General features: G+C 39.8%; 2 protein-coding genes across 2 annotated transcripts in view; one reads left to right on the top strand and one right to left on the bottom strand.

Moving 5' to 3' along the window:
- Nucleotides 1–24493, bottom strand: part of GUCA1C (guanylate cyclase activator 1C) — a 147888-nt gene that overhangs the window by 108261 nt on the left and 15134 nt on the right. The gene's annotated exons all lie outside the window — the stretch shown is intronic.
- Nucleotides 1286–14418, top strand: C1H3orf85 (chromosome 1 C3orf85 homolog). Its single transcript, XM_054052955.1, has 4 exons — nucleotides 1286–1390; nucleotides 8540–8688; nucleotides 8890–8975; nucleotides 10765–14418. Exons 1-4 carry the CDS (start codon nucleotides 1342–1344, stop codon nucleotides 10841–10843), a joined length of 363 nt encoding a protein of 120 aa, XP_053908930.1. The 5' UTR covers nucleotides 1286–1341; the 3' UTR covers nucleotides 10844–14418.

The raw sequence follows: 24493 nt of genomic DNA, 5'->3' as shown, positions 1-24493 counted from the left end.
CCTTGGCAAATATCTTGTTCCTTACATTTTTTGTGCTAGTGCATAAAAATGCTAACATCAGCATTTAATTTAGTATCTCACAGATGGGGAAAGATCATCTTAAGTTTAGGTAGTTAGTATTTGTTGTTAACATGACACCAGAGTTTAGAGCACTTGCCTCCATGTATAATTTGCTAGATGGGGTTGACCGATTTGTTTTTAGAAGAATACTGAAGTTGTGAAGCAACTTATAACAAGGTTAAGGATTCTACTGTTAGACCTGCTATTCAATAGTCTCCCCTCCTGCCAAAACTATAAGCCAAAAACTATAAGCCAAAAACTATAAGGCTCTATAATTACCAACTAAACACCCTTTTTACTTCCCAACAAACCTTGGCTCCACCCACTGTCTAGACTGGGTGGTTCTCACTGTGAGCATAAGAATGAAGTACTATTGCCCGTCAGCGTGGAGTCCGACCCCTGACCTGTAACGTCAGCAAGGTCTAACTCCCTGATGTAAAGACCTTTTAGTACACATACACCTGTGCTGTTGAACTGCAGATCAACTCACCTCAATGTGTGACAAACCTCAGCTTTTTTTTTTTTTTCCCGTGGTCCATTGTCACTGGTGTAGATGAGCATATGAAGATAAATTGGTCTGCAGTAAGATAATTCTTACTGACAGTGAGTTGTATATGAAAAGGTAAGATCTAACTGGGGAGGTGGAAAAAGTAAGAAAATATGAACTCAGTGTCCCACACTACAGAGTCCCAACGCCAGCAGAAAGCAATGAAGACCCTGTGACCTGTCCCTGGCTTGGGGCAGGAACCCAACTCCTTCTTTCCTTCTGTGCCCTAGTGCTTTCTCGTTCAGTTTTATCATAGGTTTATTTTCCTCAACCCAAGCGTTATACAGCTGAAATATACTGTATACTTAGACACTGTTCTCAGAGCACGTGGATTAAAACACTATTTCCAAACATCTATATTCTCATCAGACTATAAACTGCTCATATTGCCTCAATGAGGGAAAAACAGTCATGTAGAAGACTGACACAGACACCTGCCTGTTCAGTGCAGAGAACAAGCCAAATGCACTATTTTGCATTATAGAGCTTATGAAGAAGTTAATCTATCCATACAACACAGAGCCATTATGGCCCATTAGAGGCTCAGCTTGCAAAGTCCAAAGTGTACAAACGGAGGCATATATGACAAATCCGAACTAAGCATTGTACCCTGCCCTCTGCCTGCATCAACAATTTACAGGTATCTGGTAAATCATTTATAAACCTAAAGATAAAGTATAAAACTGTATGACCGCCTCCACTTTGCAAAGGAAACACTTTCTGGATAATTTGTGATGTCTCTGAAAATGTTTCAAATTTTGGTGTCTGCTCTGCTGTTTACAGGTAAGTGGCTGGCACCCTGTTTCATGTCATTCACTTCTGGCTTGATAAATAGTCAGCTGGGAGAAAAAAACCAACTTGTTACTCCCCGAACAGCACTCATGGAAGATAATTGACTTGTAGTCCCTGCTGCAGGGACTATGGGAAATATGGGAAAGCAGGAAAGCACAAGACTTCATAGTAAATTCTGTGAAATACAGTCTTGATTCGGCTTCTCGTGACTACTTTTAAACCTCTTACTGGTCAAAGCCTCAGGTGTGAGGGGCGAGGATGCATTCCAGACCAAGAAGGATTCTTACAGGATGATTTCCTGAACTGTGAAAATTGTAGGAGTTTAATGCTGTTTTTCTGAAACATTATTTTGATCTCAACATTTATTGTTTTTAAGAAACAATTTCACATGCATTATTAAGGAGCCAAAATGATGTATTTCACAAATGACTTCTAGGATGTCTGATTTGAATTGCTTAAGGAGACTGATTTGTTTAAAGTTCTCAGGCTGTCTAATGTTTGAACATTCACAGCACTCTGCAACCAGGCCACCTAAAAAGTTGAGACTCAAACTGCAAAACCTGGACCAAAGTGAAAATGGATGGGGCAGGGTTGCAGCATCAGCAAGGCTGAAAGGATACTCTTCCCAAGGCAGAGCAGACCGGTACAGTTAACGATCAGTGATGGACTTGCAGTGAGATTAATTTGTTCCTCAGTAAATTAGAACCACACAGGCAGTAAGTGCCTACTTCTCGGGTGATTCTCCACTTCAAAGAAACAGGATCTATCCACATGAGTGCATAAAAAGCATGGTTTAGATTTGATTGCTTCAACACATGTGTAGTAAATACCAGAAAGATGTAAAGGGCTAAGGCAAAAAAGAGGTAGTCAGAATTAGCCAATGCTTAATCATGAACTAATAAAAAAGTTGTTTTGTGAAGTGGGACCAGAGTCAAGTGTATTTCTCTTATGAGACAAATTCTCTTCCTTGTCATATGACCCTAAGTTTTGGCTGCAGTGAGGCTCTGCAGGGAAGAAAGGAGATAGAAAGGGCCTTTCTCTCTTCTGCAATCTACTGCTCATCTAAAAGCCTTCCTTTCCCCTTATTTACCCATCCTGATCTATGTGTGTGTGGGCTTGGACATTTTCTGGGTACTTGTCTGTCTTCCTGAACATCACCTACTTTCCATCAAAGGCCACCACGACATAAGCATTCTCATTCGAAGCCAAGCTAGGAGCACAGCACCTTGCTGCCACTCCTTCTTGGAAGACTTATCTTTCATCTCCCTTATGTCTCTGTCTTTCCCAATGGTGTCATTTGCCCTCTTTCACAGGTTCCTTTCTTCAAAAGGCAGAAAGAACTATTTATCACTGATTTTTAATGAGCTCTTATAAGTTTCACTGATGACAAATAGTTCAGTTTTTCATTAATTATGAATCCTTTCAGCAATAATCAAAGTGGTGGTGAATTAAAACAGAAGCTGTAAGACTCACTGATGAGAACCTGACACTGTCACACCCTCAACTCAGCTACATTGAGTCACTTCCCATAATAAACCATCTTCACAACTCTGAGAACAGGTGCTCTGGGCTGTTTGTTGGGCATTTTCTTTAGACTCTGCAGAGCACAGCAGCAAGGAATAGGGTTCAAGAGTGTAGTATCCTGGCATTGGGATTGTTACCCGTCTCTCAGATGTTTGATTGGGGTTTAATGGCCATATTTGGATTTATGAAGGGGATTTTTCCAGGACACGATGAGCAGGACCAACGGACGGATGCTTCTTTTAATACTTCTTCTAATACTTCTTCTAATGCTTAGTTGCAGAGGAAGCAGTTCCTTCCCGAAGATTATCTAAGACTTTTGCAAAATTGCCTTGCTATTTACCCTTGTCTGAAAATTTTTCTGACCCTTGGCTTCACACCAGCAATACTAGCTAATTCTGCATTCAGTGTCTAAGTTGTCTGTCTTTGCTGATGAGGAAATGAGGCTGATGGTGTACCTCTAATGATTGCTAATGACTGAGCTCTCATCTCCTGAACCAGAGAACAGTTGTGTCTGGTGTTGTAAAATTAAGAATTGTAGAAGAATAGAGAATTCAAGTTTTAAAAATAAACATACAAGACCAAAATTTCAAAGGCTATGTGACATGAACAGTGTTGATGCACTTAAAAATAAATGACTAAATTTTACTGCCAATAAGTATCACTAAATCTAACTGACTGACTTAATTTTATTGTAAAGCCTGTTACCATCCAAACACTTTGGGATACAATGGCAATATACATACACGCCTTTCTTTTTCATTATTTGAAAAAGCAGTATTCAAAGGTTTGTATTTCATGTAATTGTACTTTTCAACTGAGAAAATCTGACATGCAGCCCAGAGGTGGCCCGCAAAATCCAAAAGACTGTCCCTGCTGCAACCCACTCATGTATGCAGAATACTGACAGATAACCACATCTTGATTTCCATGGAGTGCCACATAACCTAGAGAATATTTCAGTGAAGAGAAAAACTAGCTATTTGCATGTATTTATTTCAGTGCTTCTGAAATAAACTGCAGTTGTGCTGTGGTATTCTGAATCCTCAGACCAGTCCTGGGGTCTGGCTTGTCAATCTTATCCGGATTTAGAAAGTAAGACAGCTGAAGCACGGAGTGCATGGGGGTGTCTGTTCCGGCTCATTTCTAACCTAAAGAAACACACCTGAGCTGCAGCATTCGATTTACTTTTTCAAAGTTCCCAGCACGTCAGCACCAGCCACCTCAGCAAGGTTGAAGTGTCCAAGGTTGAAGTTTAGCTCTGTCCAAGTTTAGCCCTGTCCAAGTTTAGCCTCTGTCCAAGCTCTATCCTAAAGTGCTGATAAGACTGGCAACCTTGCCCCTGTGAGCTGACATTTCAACCAGACAATCACCAAAGCTGATAATAAAGAGAATTCTTAGACTAAAAGGAAAGGAGCCAGAGCAATTGCCAACTTTTGACATTTAAATTCTATTTATGTAAGTAATTTCAGCAATAGGTTTTAAGGTTGTCAGAAATTTGCAATAGTGTTTAGAAACCAGGGGGAGAAACCAATACCTCCAGTTTATATGACACCGTGCACAGAGAGTGACTGAAATGTTGCTAAGTAATTGTCAAATTTTTGTAAATATCACAGTAAATCAGACATGAACCACTTTTCCCTGCTGGAGATGCACACCAGGGATAAATTTTGATTCCCAGGCCTCGAGATTGCTTTTCACCACTTATACACTATTGCTGATCTAGATAAAAAAGGCACCTTGGGACTAGGGGTGTGTGTGGTGGAGGTGGGGGAGCATATTCTGTACTAAGGCAAGTTTAAAGTTTTGTCTTTTTCTCATTTAACTCTACCATTAGACATGCTTTCTAGCTGTCTCTAAAGACTGCAAAGCACACAATGGCTTGTACTGCTCAGCTTTTAAATATGAAAAAACATAGGAATTAAATGGGTGCCTAAGCAGGCAAAGGTGTCAATATGTAATCAGCATGCAGTCACAAATATGACTAAGTGTATCACTGTACATTCTGCTGATAGAAAAGGTGTCCCCCAGGGAAGTTGTTGAAGTTGCATCCAGCTAAAGATCTTGCTTTCTAGATATCTACCCTAATGCAATAGAGTCAAGCTTGCATTTGTCTTGTATGAAGAGATTTTAGTGCACAATAATTTAAAATCTATGCAGGTTGATATTATATTTTAAGTGCAATTTGCTTGCTATACCGTAATACCTTTTTATTATTACCCTGACCTTCCAAGCTATTTGATATGCTTTTTTCATAATCCATTCACACCAAGTGAATCTTTAAGAGATGATGAAAGGAAACACCCTAACTAATAACAGCCAATACAGCCCCTGCAGTACTTCACTCCCTATATGTGTTCCTCCCATTTTCCCTTTGGGCTCTTAATCGATAAATATGTCTTTCAAATAACATATTTATCAAAGAGAAAGGAGGGGAAACAGTACTGAATGAAAACATTAGCATTCAATACATCTGACTGCTCTTCGAAGTGAGTTAACTTTGTTTCAGTACAATTTGAAATTCTTCATTTTTTTCAGCTTGATTTTATACATTGTGAGGTATTTCACTAACATTACCCGCCTGCTCCTAAGTCCCACTAGTCTTACACCCGTGTGCTCTGAAACTCTATTCTCCTGGTTTCTGTACAAGTTGTCTGCAAGATGGAGAGCTGCAGTCCTTCAGGAGTAACCTGTGTTTATAAAGCACCTTCCTGAACAGCAAAATCTTCCATAATTTTTAATTAATCATTTCAGAAAGTGAGTAAAAATTACACCGGGTCTGAGAAACTTTAATTAATGTAAGACGTACATTATTTGCTGAAGATTATTGACTGCATTCAGAGGTTCTGCTTGGGTAGACATCCAGTGTGAAGCCCCCAGGTCGACATTTGAGCTTTAAGACCTTGATTTCTTTGAGTTTTGCCAGAGCACAAGCAAACATGCAACCCTGTTTATCTGCGTAGTCCCAGTGAAAGACCAACTAGATTATTTCTAGTTTCACTAGAAATGGTTTCACTAGCACTATTTTGAAGGTCAATAAAGCTTGTCCCATTCAGAGACGTATAATGATCCTTATCATAAGACAAAGAAAGGATGAGGTAAGCCTAAAGGATTAGCTTGAATCAGGCACATACCTGATTTTATTATTGTACTTATGTATCCTTGGAGTGCCCCAGCAGGTAGGAACAAGACCTCCAGAGATGGCCCCCAGGTGCTAAAGGTGGGAGTTGGAAGGATTTGAGATAGCAAATAGAAATGGGTATGAACTGGATATCAACAGTGACAAAAGAAGCCAAGAGCAGAGCTGACAACCCTGTCTCGGCCTGGAGCAGGCAGGTGCACTTTGATCAGAGTGAATATTCAGTATGGTTAGGGATGGCCGTTCTCAATGGATAAAGGTGCAGCCAGAGTACACTATATATCAAAATATGAAAGTTAATACTCTTTAAGATGCAGCAGTCTGTACCACAGTAGCCAAGACAACACCTCACTGCCCCACCAGCAGAATGACAAGCTCATTTTTTGAGGACACTGAGAGTGGAGAAAAGAAACAGAAAAAGCAGAGCTGCTGGAAGATCCTTTTTCCTAGCTTATTGGGAAGCTGGAAGGCCAGAGCACATATCAGTGATAAAATTTAAAGTTTAATGGCCCTTACTAACTATAGATACACATTTAAACAAAAGTGAAGCCTGTTACTGAGCTGATTTCTGATCCCAGCTCAGTTATTTCGGCCCAGAAATGTAATCGTAAGCTTACAAAATGGTTAACATAAAAAAAATCCACCCCAAATTTGCTAAAGAGAAGTTAACATCTCATACATTTTCTACTGGATAACAATAAAACGCCAGAGGAATAATGAAATTTGGTATAAGATTTTTTTTCTTCTTCTTCTTCTTTTGTGCAGCTCTGGAACAGAAATGCAGCAGCTTAACAGACAAATGCAAGCAATATAATTTTTTCTTCACCAGGCCAAAGTCTTGCTGAAGTACAGAAAAAGCTATTCCTAGTTCCATAGGGGAGAGAACAGTTCACACAAGAGTCTTCGCACCAAGAGTTTGAACTTAGGAATTTCCATGAAGTTGGAAACATTTTTTTCAAACAGTATTCCTTGAAAACTCCCCGCTCCAAAATTTCTGCCTCTAGATTTTAGTTATACTAAGTTGAAGTCTGAAGTAGATGAAGTAGGAAGGAACTACTGGGACTATCACTGCTCACTAAGTAAATTCTTTAAAGTACTCTTTCATGTCTTTTTTAAGAGCAAAAATAACAACCACCTGCATATTTTTGTTTGTTTGTTATTGTATAATCAAGAATTTTCTTACCTTCTTTTCAAGCATTTTTTGACTTTGAAAAGAGATAAAGTGAAAAGAAGCAGAAAATACTCCAGCTCACATATCTGCTACCCACATGCATTCAGTCTACATTTTCTTCTATTAAAAACCCTAAAGAACTGCCATATTGCAAATCATCTGCAAAGCTACAAGAATAGGAAGTGAGCTGGATTCAGCTGAACACTGTGCATGAAAGCAAACGTTTAACATTTCCAGTTAGGTTTCCCTCCTAAAATCATAGAATCATAGAATCACTAGGTTGGAAAGGACCCACTGGATCATCAAGTACAAACATTCTTAACAATCCCTAAACCATGCCTCTCAGCACGTCATCCACCCTTCCCTTAAACACCTCCAGAAATTCTGGAATAAGGGCGTGGGAGAGATGTCAGTGAGGTGATAGCTTGCCCTGCTGAGATCCTATTGTAAGGCACAATAGACAGAGGTTCAAGTTCTTGGCTCATTTCTACCAAGTATGTGCAGGTGTCCACTTAATATTACTTCATTAAATTGGAGCACAGCTGTTTACAGACACTGGCCTCAGCTTGGCTGATGTATCCAGGTTTCAACTTAATCAGTGATTCATTAAAATTATACAATTTGGACCGACATGCTATTTCAGACCAGTTTAGCCCCAAATGAATTTATGTCTCAAACACTGGAGACTAAAAATAAAAGGCTGTTCCTGTACCAGGGCCTTTCATATGAAGTTAATGAGGAATTCAGCACTTTTTCTTGGGCAGAATAGTTATTTCAAGAAGACCTGCAAGAAGTGCTTCTGCAGCTGGGTTGCTCTCAAAAGCTGTCTAAAGCAGTGTGATAACATGATTAGAAGTACAATTAAACTAATTTCATGCATCTAATTTTTGTGCTGCAATTAACAAAAATAAATACTACATCTAAATTAGGAGGTTTAGAAAGCATAGTTAAATTCATAGGTTAGTTTAGGGTTTTTTTTAAAAAAAAACTTTAGGTTTCTCAGCAACAACTAAGACTAATGAAATTGCAGTCTAAATTTCCTTTTGGTCACAAAATCTTGTATTAGAAATAAACTAGTGCCTCAATTTGATTGTAACTTCATTACTTTGCTGAATCCAAAGTAAATGGTTCATACAACTGTTATATTCACTTCAGACTTAAAAAAAGAAAATAATCTTTCTGAAGATCTAAGGCAGGACCACTATTGATTTCTGTTAAATAGACTATAGGTCCAAAGACGTGCTCCTTGAGTATGTTTTTTGAAGTGCACATTCTAAAATGTTTTTCTGATATTACAAATGTTTCTCAGCTTCTATTTCAGGGGTCCTTGGAGCACCTTTTCTGACAGAAGAATCAGCAAATCAATTTATACGACTTAAACGACAGATACCATATTCTCAGAGCTACTGGGACCCAAGCAGCAGCCAGAATGCGTGGGGATATGCTCTGGCTGAACAGGTATTTTCTGACATCATCTTACAGTATCTATTGAAATAAAGAAAATGCAGGTCTGGGATTAGCACATAACAGTAAACCTTTGGGGCAAGAGAGGAAATCTATCTGATTTATCTACACAGGCAAGGCTGCTAAGTAGTCACACACTGCATTTATTCAGTATTAAAGCTCAGCATATTCTTTTTTTGTTTCAATCTACTTCAGGTTAGTGAATCATGGACAGCATTGAGAGACATAGCACAATACTACATGGACTTGAGTTCATCTGCCTTTCATCCTTCGATTGCCAGGCACAATGGTGTTTCTCAACAGAGCATTTCATAGACTTCAATGCATGCCTCTACCCAAGTAAGTAAATTGATCAATATAAGAGTGGTGGCAATTGGGTCCTAGTGGCATAACTTGATACGTTAACAAACCTGAATACAGGAGACATTTTGAGAAATTGAAGAAATTTTATTTTTACTGTTCAAGTTTTACAGTTATTTAAATGCAGTCATTTTATTGTGGCAAGTTCTTTTTAAAGTATGCTTTGAAAGAATTGATTAAAAGCTTAAAATATATATATTTTTTAAAAATTCCACAGAAACCTAAGTGCAGCAATATATCCCATTTTAGAAGCAGACAGAAAGCAATTCCTGAGAAAAAAAAAAAATTTACACACCTTCATCTATTTCAGTAACTAAACCATATTCGGTGTAGAATAAAACCTCAGCAGAGCAAAACAAAGAATGAGATATAGCAGTTGGTACACTCAGTATTTATAGATCAGCATATGAGTACATGAATTGAAGTGTTTCAAATTGTCATAAAGAAATTGCTTAGGAGTGTGCTAAGATGTACTCATTTTTGGGACAAGATTTTGTCAAATTTAGGGAAAAATTGCCAAATTATTTTGTTTGACAAGCACAATACAGAATACACACGTTATTCCTGTGAAAAACTTTTCTTACCTTTGAAACAGGCAAAATTGGATAGAACTAAACTCATGAAACTTCATGTTTCAGTGCTTACAACAGTTACTAAGACATTGCAATCTGATCAATCTGCTTGTAACCACCGAAAGGAAAATGGCTAGATTTCTCATAAAGTAGTTCAGATTGAATATGCTCTGAATTTTATTGGCTTAGAGGTAGCTTTCTTTTTGAAAATGAGCACAAAGTTTCTTTTTGAAATGCAACCTTTGAAAAGTACTTTTTTACAAGACGAGAATTTGGTTTGGCAAGTCTCGGGTTTCACTCACTCTGAGCATTAGTAAAGTAGAAGAGAATAGCTAAAAGTCATGATTGCCGTGCTCTCCTGCTGAGCCTTCAGCTGGTGCCCTTGGGCAACTGGAAGTAAGCACCAGGACATTCTCTCAGAATTTCTAATACTGGGCAGAATTTCTGATATGGGCAGAAGCTTTCTTGACTAGCAGCAGTCACTTCTTGTTATGACAATCTGAAGTGAAGTAGAGATATTTTACTTAGTTTTCTGTAAAGCAAAAAATGCCCTGTCTTTTCCATCAAAAAAATCATTCAGATAGAAAATGCCTAACTGCGTCTAATTATTAGTTGTCCAACACGTGTGTCTGAAGGCTGTGATCCTGACAGCTGCCAGACATACTGCATTATGATTTATGCCTCTAGAATAATAATCCTTATCATTGTCATATGACAGGATTAATGCCGGTTTACAAAAACACATTTATAAGCACTCCCACTGAAACATGTTTAAGATTTCAGAGGGAGGCTGGTTAACTCCCAGACAGATAAACTTCCCAATTCTAATATGACAGAAATTAATATCTACAGCCTTTATGAATGCACATGGTAGAAAAGACATCAAGAAGTTACAAGAACATTGTAGATAAAGTAAAACAATTATTTTCAGTCACTATTTTGTTGTTTGTTTTTTTTTTTCTGAGACAGCCAAGAAAAGCAAGCCTATAAAGCATATGCAGGAATCTGGCTCAGGGGCTGAACTTCCAGAAGAAAACATTTGCAGAAGCTTGCAAATCCAAAGACTGGAACTGCTGACAGGATCTTTAAATTAATTTTTCAAAATGTTTTTAAAAGCAATTTATTCCATCTTTTCTAGCGACAACATCAGATCTTACATGGACATGCTACAGCAGTCTGGGACTCATCTCCAGCAACAGACGAGGATGAGCTATTAAATTCTACACATCTCGTATCTGGCCACATTAGGATATGGCATGTTTTGGTTTTGTCGTTATGCATTTGATAAATGGCTTTATCTCATCGCACTGCCTAAACTAAAATTAACACACTAATTCTCTCAGTATTGCATATTTTATATTCATAAGTAGAAGTGAGATTTAATTCATAGTAAATTGAATAAGAAGTTGAAGACAAGGCAACCATTAACTTCTAGCAGATCAGGTTTAAAGAAGCCTCGTTTTCTTACTAAACAGTTGATTTAAAACATACATTCTTGCTGCTGTGACCAAAACCCACATTTTTTATTTCTCAGTGTTTTGCTTTAGCTAAACTTTTGAGAGGCAGTTAAGGCAAGGAAATCAGTCACTTCAGGTGAGTAAGAGAAGCAGAGTGCATTTGCTCCAAGTTTGTTAATTAAGAGTAGTATACTTCTGTACTTCATGTGTGTTTCCTTTTTTTTTTAAGTCCTGGAGCCAATTTAGTAAGCATTATAGTGTACATTCATATTGTGTATGCTTTGCTTTCCACATTTAAACTTCTGTACTTGGTCCTGAGCACCAAGAACAGTGAACTGTGAGTTGCTTTTTTCATACTCTGGAAATAGGAGTTAGTGGAAACAGTCACAACTCTTTTTCTAATAAAAGTGGTGATGACAAAATATTCTTTCTGCCAAGTTCTTAAGTATGGAAGTTTCCCCATTTCTATCTGTTAATCTACCTTCTTTCAGGATGTCTTTGAAGGAAGGACTGGGCTCCACATTTCTTTTATGTATTATTAATATATTGCTAGCAGTCAAAAGCTTTCAACCTTGGTCAAAATTTCTGCATGGACAAGGAGGACTTGTTAAGGAAACCAAAATCTGTGATAACCTTGAGGGGAGGCTAGGTGAAGGCAGGCGATTTTTTTCCTCACTTTTTATCCCCAAAGAGCAGGTTCTCTGTGTTGTGCATTCAGGGTGCTTTGTGAATATGGACTGTATACTGACTGGAACAAATACAAAAGTAATGATGGGTCTTCTAAAAAGAAATGCATCTTCAGGCATTTGGGTGGTCTCTGCCATGCTTCTAGGTATGAAGCTATCCTTAGGCCATTATTAATTTCCCTGCACAGGACAATGGGCCTGAAATTACCACTATTCATTAGCTGAAGCTGAAAATTCATTAAACACTTGAAAGAGATAAATGAGGTGCAAGTTCAGTATTTGCCATGTAGAATTCCACATCTTCAGTCACACTACTTAATTATGAACAGTTCATTCAAAGATAAGGGGTAGTAAGTGATGCATAGACTAAAAGACCTCACTAGTGAAACAGTCATGGCTTGTCCCTTCTGTCCCCTTCCATGTCCTACTGCTTGGCCTTGGATAAGCCAGTGCTCCAGATCCTAAACCTTCCACAATTTTGATCAATAACAGTACAGGCATGACAGAGTTACCAAAACTCTTCACTTTATAACAAAAAGCAGGTCTGTAGGGATAAGCATTGCTTTTTATCTTAAATAGTAAAAATCAAAGCATCCACACTTCCAGCTGAGCACCTTGCTGGTCTCAGAGATATTGCCGCTCTGCAGGCAGCAACGCACAAGACACTTGCACATTGGTTCCTGAATTGCTGCTGTTTTCAGCCCTGACTCTCTAATTGATGTTGTTGCTGTCAAGGCAGGAGTTTGGGATCTGCTTGAGAATTATCTGCAGTTTTCATTCCTGCAGAGTAAGTTAAACCGAGGAGTGTTAACAGCCAGGAACACTGCAGAATGGGCAAACAATTCATGGCACAACAGTTCACCTGGATGGATACTGAAGCTCTGCTTGCTCGATCAGGGAGCAATGTTATCCACCTGGCAAAAAGCCACAGCCTCTCAAAGCTCTGCACCCACCATGATTGACACGGCTTCCCAGACAGAGCTCCAGTGGGAACATGCTGCCACCCCGGCGTCAGGCTGCACGGTGTGCCCTGCTCCTATGCAAATATTGGATGGCAGCAACAAGCACAGCTGTGGGAGGTGAACCCAGGTAGAGGAGCTCCTCCACTCAGCGACACTGTGCTGGGAGGAGGGGAGACGGCTGAGGAGTATCAGGGAGTCTGAGAGTCAGACTAGTGGTGTTGCATCAGACAGGCCCAACAGAGAGAGAGAACCCATGGTATGGAGAATTGTCTATTCTCTTTGTGCCTGGTGGAACATGGTGACTTAAGTGATAGGAGGCAATGGCAATAAGTTCCTGTTCGGTAAGGTAGGTGCTCCTCTATCACTACCCCACCTTCCCAGGTGCGCTTGTGTAATTGGTATGAGGGGCTCTGCAAGTGGAAGCAAAGAATAATGAGGACTATCTTTCATCTAGCTTGGAAGTTTTGCTGAGGTTAAGTTGGCCTACACCCTGCATCAAAACTGCTTTCACAAAGAAACCAAAAAGGCAAGTCGTTGTCATAGGAGTCTCCCTTCTGAAGGGAAAAGAGGCCCAATATACAGACTGGACCAACTTAGGTTATGTTAGGGAGTGTTTGGATTATCTAGAGCTCAATGATGGTGATGATAGGGTTGGGTGTTAATAGACAAGAATCAAGGGGAAGGCCAACAAGGCAAATATCGTGGTGGGACTCTGTTACAGACCACCCAACCAGGATGAAGAGGCAGACAATATATGCTATAATAGTTGGGAGATGTCTCACGATCACTAAGCCCTTGTTCTCTAGTCCCATTGTTCAGGGGACTTCAACCCGCCAGATGTCTGCTGAAAATAAAATGCAACAAAGAGGCAACAGTCTAGGAGGTTCCTGGAGTGTGTGGCAGATAGCTGATGAGTGAGACAACTAGGGAAGGCACCCCACTGGACCTCTTGTTTGCAAACAGAGAAGGACTTGTGGTTGATGTGATGGTTGTAGACTACCTTGAGCATAGAGATCACAAAGTGGTAGAGTTTTCAATTGTTGGAAAATTAATGAGGGTGATCATCAGGACTGCTACCTTGGAATTCTGGAGGGCAAACTTCAGCCTGCCTAGGAGCCTGACTGAGTCCCTTGGAAGGCAGTCCTGAAAGGTAAAGAAGTCCAGGAAGGTTGGACATTCTTCAAGAGGGAAATCTTAAAGGTTCAGGAGCAGGGTGTCCCCATGTACTGAAAGATGAGTTGTCAGGGAAGATGACTGGCCTGTCTGAACAGAGAGCTTCGTCAGGAACTCAGGAAAAAAAAAAAGGGGAGAGTTTATGATATTTGGAAGAAGGGGCAGGCAACTCAGGAGGACTACAAAGATGTCGTGAGGTTATGCAGGGAGAAAATTAGAAGGGCCAAAGCACAATTATAACTTATTCTGGCTACTGCTATAAAACATGACAAAAAGATGTTTCTGTAAATACACCAGCAGCAGAAGAAAGGCTAAGGAGACTCTCCATCCTTCAGTGGATGCAGGGGGAAACAAATTGACAAAGGATGAGGAAAAGATTGATGTACTTAATGCTTTCTTCACATCAGTCTTAAATAGCAAGGCCAGTTGTTCTCCAGGTTCCCAGCTCCCTGACCTGGAAAACAGGGAACAGAAAAAAAAGTCCACTTAATCCAAGGGGAAATTGTTAGTGACCTGCTACACCACTCACACACACACAAATCTATGGGGCCAGATAGGATCCACCCAATGATACAGGTGTAGTGGAACTGGTGGAAGTCCTCACCAAGCCACTTTCCATCATTTATCAGCAGTCCTGGTTAACCAGCAAGGTCCCAGTTGGCTGGAAGTTAGCAAATGAGACTACAAGAAGCACCAGAAGAAGGATCCAGCGAACTACAAACCTGTCGGCCTGGCCTTGGAGCCAGGGAAGGTTAGAGACCAGATCATCTTGAGTACCATTATGTGACATGTTAGAAAACCAGGTGACTGTGCCTAGTCAGCATGCATTTATGAAAAGCAGGTCCTGGTTTACTAACCTGATCTTCTGTGACAAGGTGGCCTGCTTAGTGGATGAGGGAAAGGCTGCAGGTGTTGTTCTATGTAGACTTTAGTAAAGACTGACACTTTTCCACAGCTTCTCTAGAGAAACTGGCTGCTTGTGGCTTGGATGGGTAAAATGAGCTGCATGGTTGGACCCAAAGGGTTGTGGTGCATTGAATTAAATCCACTTGGCAGTCCATCAAAAGTGGTGTTCCCCAGGGCTCAGTTTTAGGCCAGTTCTCTTTAATGTTTTTATCAATGTCCTGGATGAGGGAAACCCTCAATAAGTTTACTGATGACACAGTACTGGGTTGAAGTGTTGATCTGCTCAAGAGTAGGAAGGCTCCACATGGGGATTTGAACTGACTGAATCAGTGGGCCAAGGTCAGTTGCATGAGATTCAACAAGACTAAATGTCAGGTCCTGCACTTCTGTTCCAACAACCACATGCAATATTATAGACTTGGGAAAGAGTGACTGGAAAGCTTCCCATTGGAAATGGACCTTGTGGTATTGTCAATAGCTAGCCAAAAATGAGCCAGTGTACCCAGGTGGCCAAGAAGGCCAATACCATCCTGACTTGTAAAGAGTAGGGAAGTGATTATTTGCTTGTACTTGGTGTAGACACATCTCAAACGCTGCATTCAGTTTTGGGCCTTCCACCACAAGACAGAATTGGAGGTGCTGGAGCATACCTAAGGAAGAACAACAGAGCTGGTGAAAGGTCTGGAGCACAAGTCTTATGAGGAACACCTGAGGGAACTGGGGCTGTTTAGTCTGGAAAAAAGGAGGCCAAGAGGAGACCTCATCACTCTCCATAACTACCTGAAAGGAGGCTGTAGCAAGGTGGACGTTGGTCCCTTCTCCCAAGTAACAAGTGATAGGATGAGAGGAAATAGCCTCAGATTGTGCCAGGGGAGGTTTAGATTAGATATTAGGAAAATATCTTTACCGAAAGAGTGGTGAAACATAGGAACAGGGCGCAAAGGGAGGTGTTTGAGTAACCCTCCACGGAGGTATTTAAAATACACGTCAATGTGGAACTTAGGGACATGGTTTACTGTTGTTTTGGCAGTTCTGGGTTAAAGGTTGGACTTGATCTGCAAGGTCTTTTCCAACCTAAATGATAATGTGAGATAGTTCAGGAACTGATTTAAAAATGGACAACAGGCATCCCTGGAGTGTGCACTACAAAGTCCACCAAGAGGTGGAAGGTAAAGCAAAGTGCATCTTACCTCATCCACTGTCGGCTGGTGATTTAACTGCCCAAACTTTATAACCCATTGTATAGTTGTCAGAACCATAAAATTAGAATAACCACTGTTTAAGTCCTCTGTCACGAAGACTGTCTTGCATAAGGCTAACTTAATGACCAAAAAGTCAGACAAAGACAGGGGATGCAATTTGACAGTTCTCTTCTACTTAGACATGACTAATTACTTTAAAGAAGTTGTTTTCAAAGCCAGAGAACTTGGTCTGCAAAGCCGTAGCTTCAAGCCAGTGTCGCTAATTCAGATAATTAGTCTTGCTGAATTAAACGGGAAGAATTTTGCATGGATGAGTAGCAGTGGAGGATGAGGTGTTTATTTCATGTTATCAAAATACATGCCACTCATGACAACGAGTAAATGGCTTTCACAGGCATTTGAATGTTAAACTCCTTCCTCTACATTCATTAATAGCCAGGAAAAACATTTACCCTGTGATTTTTCTCTTTTTTTTTTTTTCTTATTTAGCTTCACGTGCTGTTTCAGCACTTTAATGCAAATAACTTTGGACCCTTTTCAGTTCCTTTTCCCACAAATCTTCATTTTGCCACCTATGGATTTTATCTCCTTGCTTTTTCTCCACAGCAGAGATGCACATGCCGTAACTTATAATGACAAATCCAAAGAATAGGGATAAACTAAGAAGAATTTCAAGTACAGGTCTGCTGGTCACGAGGGTGGAAATAAAAGCGTCAGGGCATGCAATCTTTGCTTCTAGTGTAATGGAGAACAGTTCATCTGACAAGTTTCTGAATAATACAGCTTTTTTGAGGGACACATTCCCTCCTGAACCACACAAACAACAAAGCTCCCTGAGGCCAGAGACCGCAATGTCCTGGGGGAGATGGGAAATAGGCGGAGAGGAAGAGGCATCACAGAAAGCTGAAACTATGTTTTTCTCCATATAGATATTAACTGGCTGAAGATCTTTCCCAGGTAAGTCACTTAAAGGGTCTCCCTCCTGTGATGCTTCTTCAGTGCTGAGTCAGATCTCAATCATGCTGCAATCCCTTCCTCAGGCAGAGCACTTGCCTATTCCCTCAGTTGCTTGGATGCCTAGTTTTGCAAAGCTTTGAAGAACTAAACTATTTTTGTGTTGTCTGCTATTCTGTTAAGTGGAATTGAAAACAACCCATAGATTAAAATATTACTGCAGCTAGACATCAGAGATAAACATGTACTTACTGTGAAAAGATGTTTGTGGGAGCCTTCCTTTGTTAGGGAATTGGATGAAAGATTCAAGTGAAGTCTGATGTGACAGGAAAAGAAAACCCATCTCTCCAATAGTAAATGAAGAAAAAGGTTAATATTCCACAGATTTTTTTTATTACTTTTTTTTTTTTTTAATGAGAAAAACAAGCATTTCCTAACATAGCCAATAGGGGAAGCTGTAGAACCCAAGTAACCTACATATAACCAATGTTACAAATGTTGAATATGAGGTAAGTACTAAGATAAGCTGTTTTCTATAAACTCAGAACAGGTGAGTATGTAGATGTAATGAAAAAGAACCATTTATTTTATGAGCTGAAATGATTTCTACAAATCGAGCTGTGGCACCTGGTTTTCAATCAAAGACCTACACACTACCTCATCACTATGGTAGTTCATATGATTGAACCTAGTCTCATACCATTTTAATGCATAAACCTTTTGAGTTTCATCATGATATTGCTCTGCGCTTAATCTTCTGTTGTCTTAATTTAAACCAAAACAGCCGAGACAAAATACTAGTCTAATCTATACCTGCTGCTGTAATACTCAATGCCAGTAAAAGTAAGCTGTGTTCAGAGCAATTTTATGTTGGCTAATTAAATATACAAACCACCCACCTGGGATAGGTGCATTGCTGTAACAACTTCATGCAGAGTGGGAAATAAATTATTAATGTTTAGTGTCACCCATAGGAAGCACAGAGATTGATAGTTAGAATGTAAAGATAGAAAATTATCCAAAATTGAAAAGTTCAGTCAGGAAAAGAAATAAGATAATAATCACGTACAAAGAATGCTTAAGTAAACAAACATCAATAATTACTGTTCTGCCCCAAAGACTGTTGAATAGGTATGTATTTCAAACAATATGACATGAAGCCTGCAGAGTCTACTTTCCATTAACTAGAAAAAGAATAACGACTCTTTTTACAAGGGGTGAATAATATCAAGCCGGATATCTGTAAGAGCAATCAAGAGGCAGGGATACAGCAAATATCTATTCCCTTTGAGCCCACATTGAAGTCACATCCTACCACAGCACTAGGCAGGTCCAGTGCTGTAGCTGGCTGTCTTACAGGTGAAACAAATACTTATGGAGCCCCGTAATGAGAATTTAATCATCACCTCCCTAGGGCAGCAATCTTTCCCTATATGGGTGTCAGTCCAGGCAGGGGTAGAGGAGGAAGAAAGGACAGATTGGTGCATTTCAGCCTTCTGGGATCAGCTCATAGAAAGCTTCTTTTCCTGTGAGATGTTACAAGACAATCAGTTTGGAGTGACACTTTCTTATTCAGCTACTTACTCTCAGTCTTATAAGCACTGCTAAGGTGATGTCATGCCAGTCATTGCCTCCTTGGCAGGATTGAATAAGCATGTGAGATCCTGTCTGAATAATTCAGCGATGTCCTGGTTGTGATTGAAAGCTGCTGTGCAGCAGGGAGCTATTTCAGGGAAGGCTTAAAAAACATCCTTACAATTGCTGTCAATATTATCATCATAAATCTAAGGCCCAATTGTGCAAGGTGCCATGAGAAAGCAGTTGGTCTGGCATCCTCGAAATGCAGGTAGGCCTGCGTTAGGACAAGAAAACAACCACAGCAAGAAAATAGCTAAAAAGTCAACCATGGATCTTGGTGGTAGCTGCTTAGCACTGAAAAATAATTGATTAGGTAGTTGTCTAGAAGAATGAGTTAAAAAAACGTCTGAAATTTCAAACATGCTTTGAATGAACCTTTCACAGAGCACTATAAAGTCCTACTTCCTCTCAGGTCTGTTCTCAAGTATTTATTTCTGTTACATTTGCTGTGGAGTTAAGGTAGAAATCTTGGTGCTGAGAGTTCTACCACAAGCTTTCTGATGGAATGGGACCTGTACCACCCCATGTTACACCACGGGCAGGATGCAGTCTGATTTTTGCTGTAGTATCTTAGAACGCATCTACCATTACATTGTACCAAAGCTACATGTACTGACTTCTAGTTTACAATTTAGAAGTGCTTACAGAAATGAGGAAGAGTCTATTTGTAAACATTTATCACCGTGAACTTAAGGCGGGGGGGAAACAAAAAAACCAACCCCGTGCTTTCACTCATATATCATTTGGGATAATTACCTTTCACTAATCACACAAACAATTCAATCCGAGTCACTATATGAACTACAGAAATAATTATCCTACAAATCAGAAAATAATCTCCCTTTTCATTACTCAGGGTTACACAGTTCGTTAGTTCTCTCTCATCGTCTCTGCCCCAGGCTAAAGTCTATTTTCATTCCCTCAATGATTGCCAGAGGATTAGATCTAACCAAGATCCACTGGTACTGCTTATAGGAACCACAGATTACTCTGTGCCTCACTAAAACGTTCGGGTTGCCTTGTGATCCATCGGGTCAACGGTGTCAGGAACAGTATACATGACAGCAATTACAAAGTAAGAAAACAACAGAAAAAAGCCTTTATCCTTGGAATGACAGATTTTGTCATCAAGACATGCTCATCTGAAACCAAGAATGAAAGCTGAAGGATTTTCAGAGCATTGCTTGTCTGCCAGCTCCCTCTTTCCTACAGTGAAAGCTTTAAAGCTACGTAACTAGTGGCAGCAGTGACAATAGAGCCCAGGAAACTATTTGAGGCAGGCAGATCTTTCCTTTCCAGGTCTGAATTAAAATCGTTTGCCTTGAAATGAAGGGGTGGTCAGTGCACGTGATGAAAACATTGGGCATATCCTTCTAAAATCACCTGCTTGATGACCACTTAATGAGTGAGAAGAGATTAACAGAAAAAAACACCGCATCATCTGCATCACAGCCAGTTGATTAGAAGAAATGAGTCCCAGGAGAACCAGGAATAGATATCTGCATTTATCTCAGAAGATCACCAGATAGCCTTAGCCAGCCAAGCTTTCTCTGAATCTTTTTCAAGTTGAACTAATCTGCCCTGAAATCTGCTAGCTCAAAACTGTCACTGCTATTAGGCCATAAAGGGAACTCTGAGGGAAACACTTTGAAATTGGAGTTTTAGTTCTGAGCAAGGACAGAAAGTAGCTCATCTATGCCAATAAGTTGACTGGCAAAGGACTTGATCTGCCCTTTGCATGTGACTCTGATACAAGCAATATATCTCCTTTTACAAGTCCTGCTACATCAGTAACCAATCACATTAAAAGATCGATTTTACCATCCTCTAACATTGGACACCCTGAAGCATGTAGGCCTATCGAGAAAATGGCTCACAGCACTGCCAATCATTACATCCAATGAAAATAATGGTTTATAAGTGTTTCTGTCTCATTATATTGTGACAGGATTTTTGTTAACTTCTGACTACACAACATTTCTATAGAGACTCCTTGAGGACAGGCGATATATTTTGCCCAATTAATTTACCTTTTCCCTTCCATTATTTACACTGCATAGCAAGTAAGTGTCCTAGATGGAAGGAATGACTCTGTGATTGCTAAACTGTAGGTCTTCTAGTTCTCCAGACTTGCATTAACAGAAGTGGATATATACCATTGAATGTATTTTAAAGCCCAGAAAAGCTGGCTGTTAAAATGGCATAACAGCCCGAACAGAACAGGATTTTCAAAAAGAAAAGTTTGGAAGTGTCAAGAAATTGCTAGATGGTAATGAGATCTGAGGTTTTCTTCAGCATATATAGATGCCCTAATAATGTGATATGCCAGTCCAGACTGTTCCTCCAGAATTAATTAACAACAGCAATTGCACAGGTACTTCAGAAGTAGAAACACTGGAGAGTGATGAATCCATGCTAAGATTGCACAGGTAGACAAGAAAGATCATTACAAAAGAAAGATATATTAATAGGCCAGAAATGTATCTTTCTGTGTGAAGTTCAGTTTTTTCAGTTTCATCTCTTTCCTGGGCTCAATGTCAAGGAAGAAAGTTTGAATAATTTCAAGTAAGTCAAAGTTATGATTTTTGTTGGTTTATTTTTTAATTCTACAGATTTTATGTATTTTCTAATATTACAGCTTTTAGAAACTACAGAATCATATTTTACCAGAGTGCCTAGATGCAGTTTTTCCTGCTGATCTCATTGTGTCATCTTTGTTTCCAAATGGAGTAAGCCTACATCCTACTGTGTATTCACTTCACTGAGCATCAGAAAAACAACGACAATTCTCAGCCCACAAATATTCATGCATGGACACTCATGCCACTTGAACTATTTGAGCTGAAAGTTGAGAATGAAGATGGGGTACTTGAATTTTTACTTACGCGTGCATAAAAACCCATCTCAATTACCTGAATACCCTCCCATGTTCTAGCAGAGCCACATTTCAGCAATAGTCCACGATCTTGTGGACAGACTTGGCCCAGTTACATGGCAACACTTTCCTTGAGCACTTTTAACAGAGACCGAGTCAGTCAAAAGGATGTGAAATTAACTTAAATTTGCAAAATTACTTAAAGAAACAGCCTTATAAAATGGGTTAGCAACCACCAGAGGTTCTGTAGACTACAACAACTTCTGGGCAGAGATTTGTTTTGTCCTATGAATCTCCGGCTTGTTTGAATTAACTACACAATGGACTTCTTCTTCCTTTGTATAGTAGTATCATAACTGTGATTGTGAAACACCCTTCCCAGAAGAGCCCTGAGTTTTAAAAATTACAAGGGAAGACTCAAGAATTTCTTTTTGCAAGACAATGTCAGGTATGAAAGTTATTCTTCTACACATCTGATAAAACCTAAATCTCAATCCTAACACATTCTGCAAAGCCGAAATAACCCCTCGAAAATAAGCATCAGTTGATAGCCAGCCTAAATGAGTTGATTACTATCATGTCTAGTCTCAGGAGTTATCAATTAAATGTGTGTATTTTTCTGATTTACAGATTTGGACAAGTTTCACTGTCAATTTTTGGACCGGTATCCAGTAGAAAATTCAGCAGATAGAGATGTTTCACTTTGAAAGTTTAATACTGATATCTGTAGGAAGACAGTGGAAGAAAATGGAGGTGCTACCCCTTGGTAACTCCAGAGACAGTTAAATAAACCAGTTAAATACCAGATATGGGGCATAATGTGCTACAGGAATAGTTCTTCATCTTCTCCCCCAAAAGGGAAAGCAAGTCTTTATTTAGTGGGAGCATATTCTCCTGAAGACATCTGAAGGAAATATGATTTGGGAGGGTAAAAACTGAATAAAAAACCAAAAACCTGTTTCTCCTTCCAGGAGAGCAGATTAGCCATGGGAATAAGTGGGTTTCACTGAGAAGAGCTCATCTCTGGCAGATGCAGCCTGGGGCACGTATGAGCACAGAACTATTGAGGAAGGAAGTAGTCTGTACTAGGCAGCTGGAATTGGGAAAGTGAAGAGTGACTGTCTAGATTTAATTTTAGTAGATTCACAGCAATTTCCTTGCATTTCCTCTGAATTATCTTTTATAAACATTTGTGGCAGCGCTCTCTCTTTTAGATACTGAAAATGAATCCTTTCATTCAGAGTTCATTCAGACCTAGTTAATGCAGAAAGTGATTGCTAGATAGTGGGCAAGAGTCGAGGCATCTCATGCCAAAATGCATGGCAGGGAGGAGAAAAATATGGTGTGTGCAGGTAGAGGGGAACAAGTTGGGGGGGGGTGTCACAGAAAAGACCCGATTTCTGGGATTTGAAAACTCATGTGGTCCCAAGACAGGCAACATGGGAAAGAAAGGAGGCCACCTGCAAGCAAATGGGAAGTGACCAAAGGGGCTGCCAAGGAAGGCCTTAAAAAAATTAAAATAAAATAATTGTTTAAGGAGAAAGAGTGGCTGTAAGGTGTTAAATACTGGAAAACTCTAACTTGAGCAGTGAATGACTACACCATCTGCTCCTTAGGGTAATGATAAAAAGGATGTCCCACCCTGCCTACCATGAGAGTATAGATCTGATAACACCTCTAACATCTGGGCTCAAGGCTGAGCAGAATGAAATTATTCTGACTTTCTTGCCTTCCCTGACACAGATTCACATTCCTACATACATTGGCTTGTTTTTACTCTCATCTGTCTTTGCCTCAATAAAACTGCTATTTGTTGCATGGCATTTGTTATTGAGCTACCAGCAGTACCATGTTCAGGTGTTATAGCATCAACCATGCAGGGGAATGGTGTTTGTCTGTCCGGAAGAGCATTACAGTGTAAATTAAACAAACACCTTTCATTGTGCAATCGTAGGAGGGTAATGAATTGACAAATATAAGCCCTTTCCCAGGATGTTAATTTAGTTGAAGTCCAAGAGTCTGAGGACAGATGTCCTTCAACTAGGACACCTAGGTTAACTCTGCTTTTGCCTCCTTAGACCAGTGCTTACTTTGTATGACTTGTGAAGTGAAAATAAACCCAAAAAAGCACACACACAAATCCCCAATGCCTCAAAATACTACCTTAACAAGCTATTATTTTACTGGCATTTGACAATGCCCAAACAGAAGCAGCCGATTAGGAAAAAACACCAAAATAAAAGGTTTGGGAAAATAAAACCTCACAAAAAATGGCTGGATTTTTGATGAGTTCTTTTTTCATTCCACCTGTTTCAGATATGCTAGTTTTTTTTCTATTTAAATTCATATTTATTTATTTATTTATTTAAGTTAGTGAAACAGCCCTGGCCTTTGGATTTTAATTTCACACCAGCTCAAATCTAGACTCAACGTTTCTACTGACCTCAGCCCGGCCGCAGCCCCCCACAGTTCAACAGCTTTTTGACAGCAGGGTTGTGACCATGCCCTTTAAAGCCTTCACAGTATAAAGATCTAGCACACAGAGAACTCTTGTACAAGAAATTGGTTTTCATGCTGCCTGTCCAAAAGCCTTCTTTCCTACTGCCCCTTGCCACTCCTATTAGGCCTATTTTATTTTTTTATTATTATTATTTTGGTTGAAGGCTAACATGGGGAAGTGCTGAGCAATTTAATCACCCAGCAGAGCAGAGTGCTCACCATTACACGAACAACAATAACAGTGTCACTGTGCTGACTTAAGTAGTATTAACGGAAGGAGGCAAGCCTGCTGAGAAGAGATCACAGAGGAGGCTCAAGCCTTTATCCAAAAAGGGCTTGGGCCGTGCTCTAGGATTACACACCTGGCCACGGCTACTACTTTAAGTAGCTGCCTTGCTGGTGGAAAGCAGCAAAAGAAATGGAGGGTGACATCACCCCATGCTAAAGCATCACCTGCAGACGAAACAGGGGTAGGGTTGCTGGCCTTGCTTACTTACAAGCCTGAAATGGAGTAA

The sequence above is a fragment of the Cuculus canorus genome, chromosome 1 (assembly GCF_017976375.1).
Source record: "Cuculus canorus isolate bCucCan1 chromosome 1, bCucCan1.pri, whole genome shotgun sequence".
Classification (NCBI taxonomy): Eukaryota; Metazoa; Chordata; class Aves; order Cuculiformes; family Cuculidae; genus Cuculus; species Cuculus canorus.
Note: the sequence above shows the minus strand (reverse complement) of the source record. Positions and strands in the feature narration are given on the sequence as shown.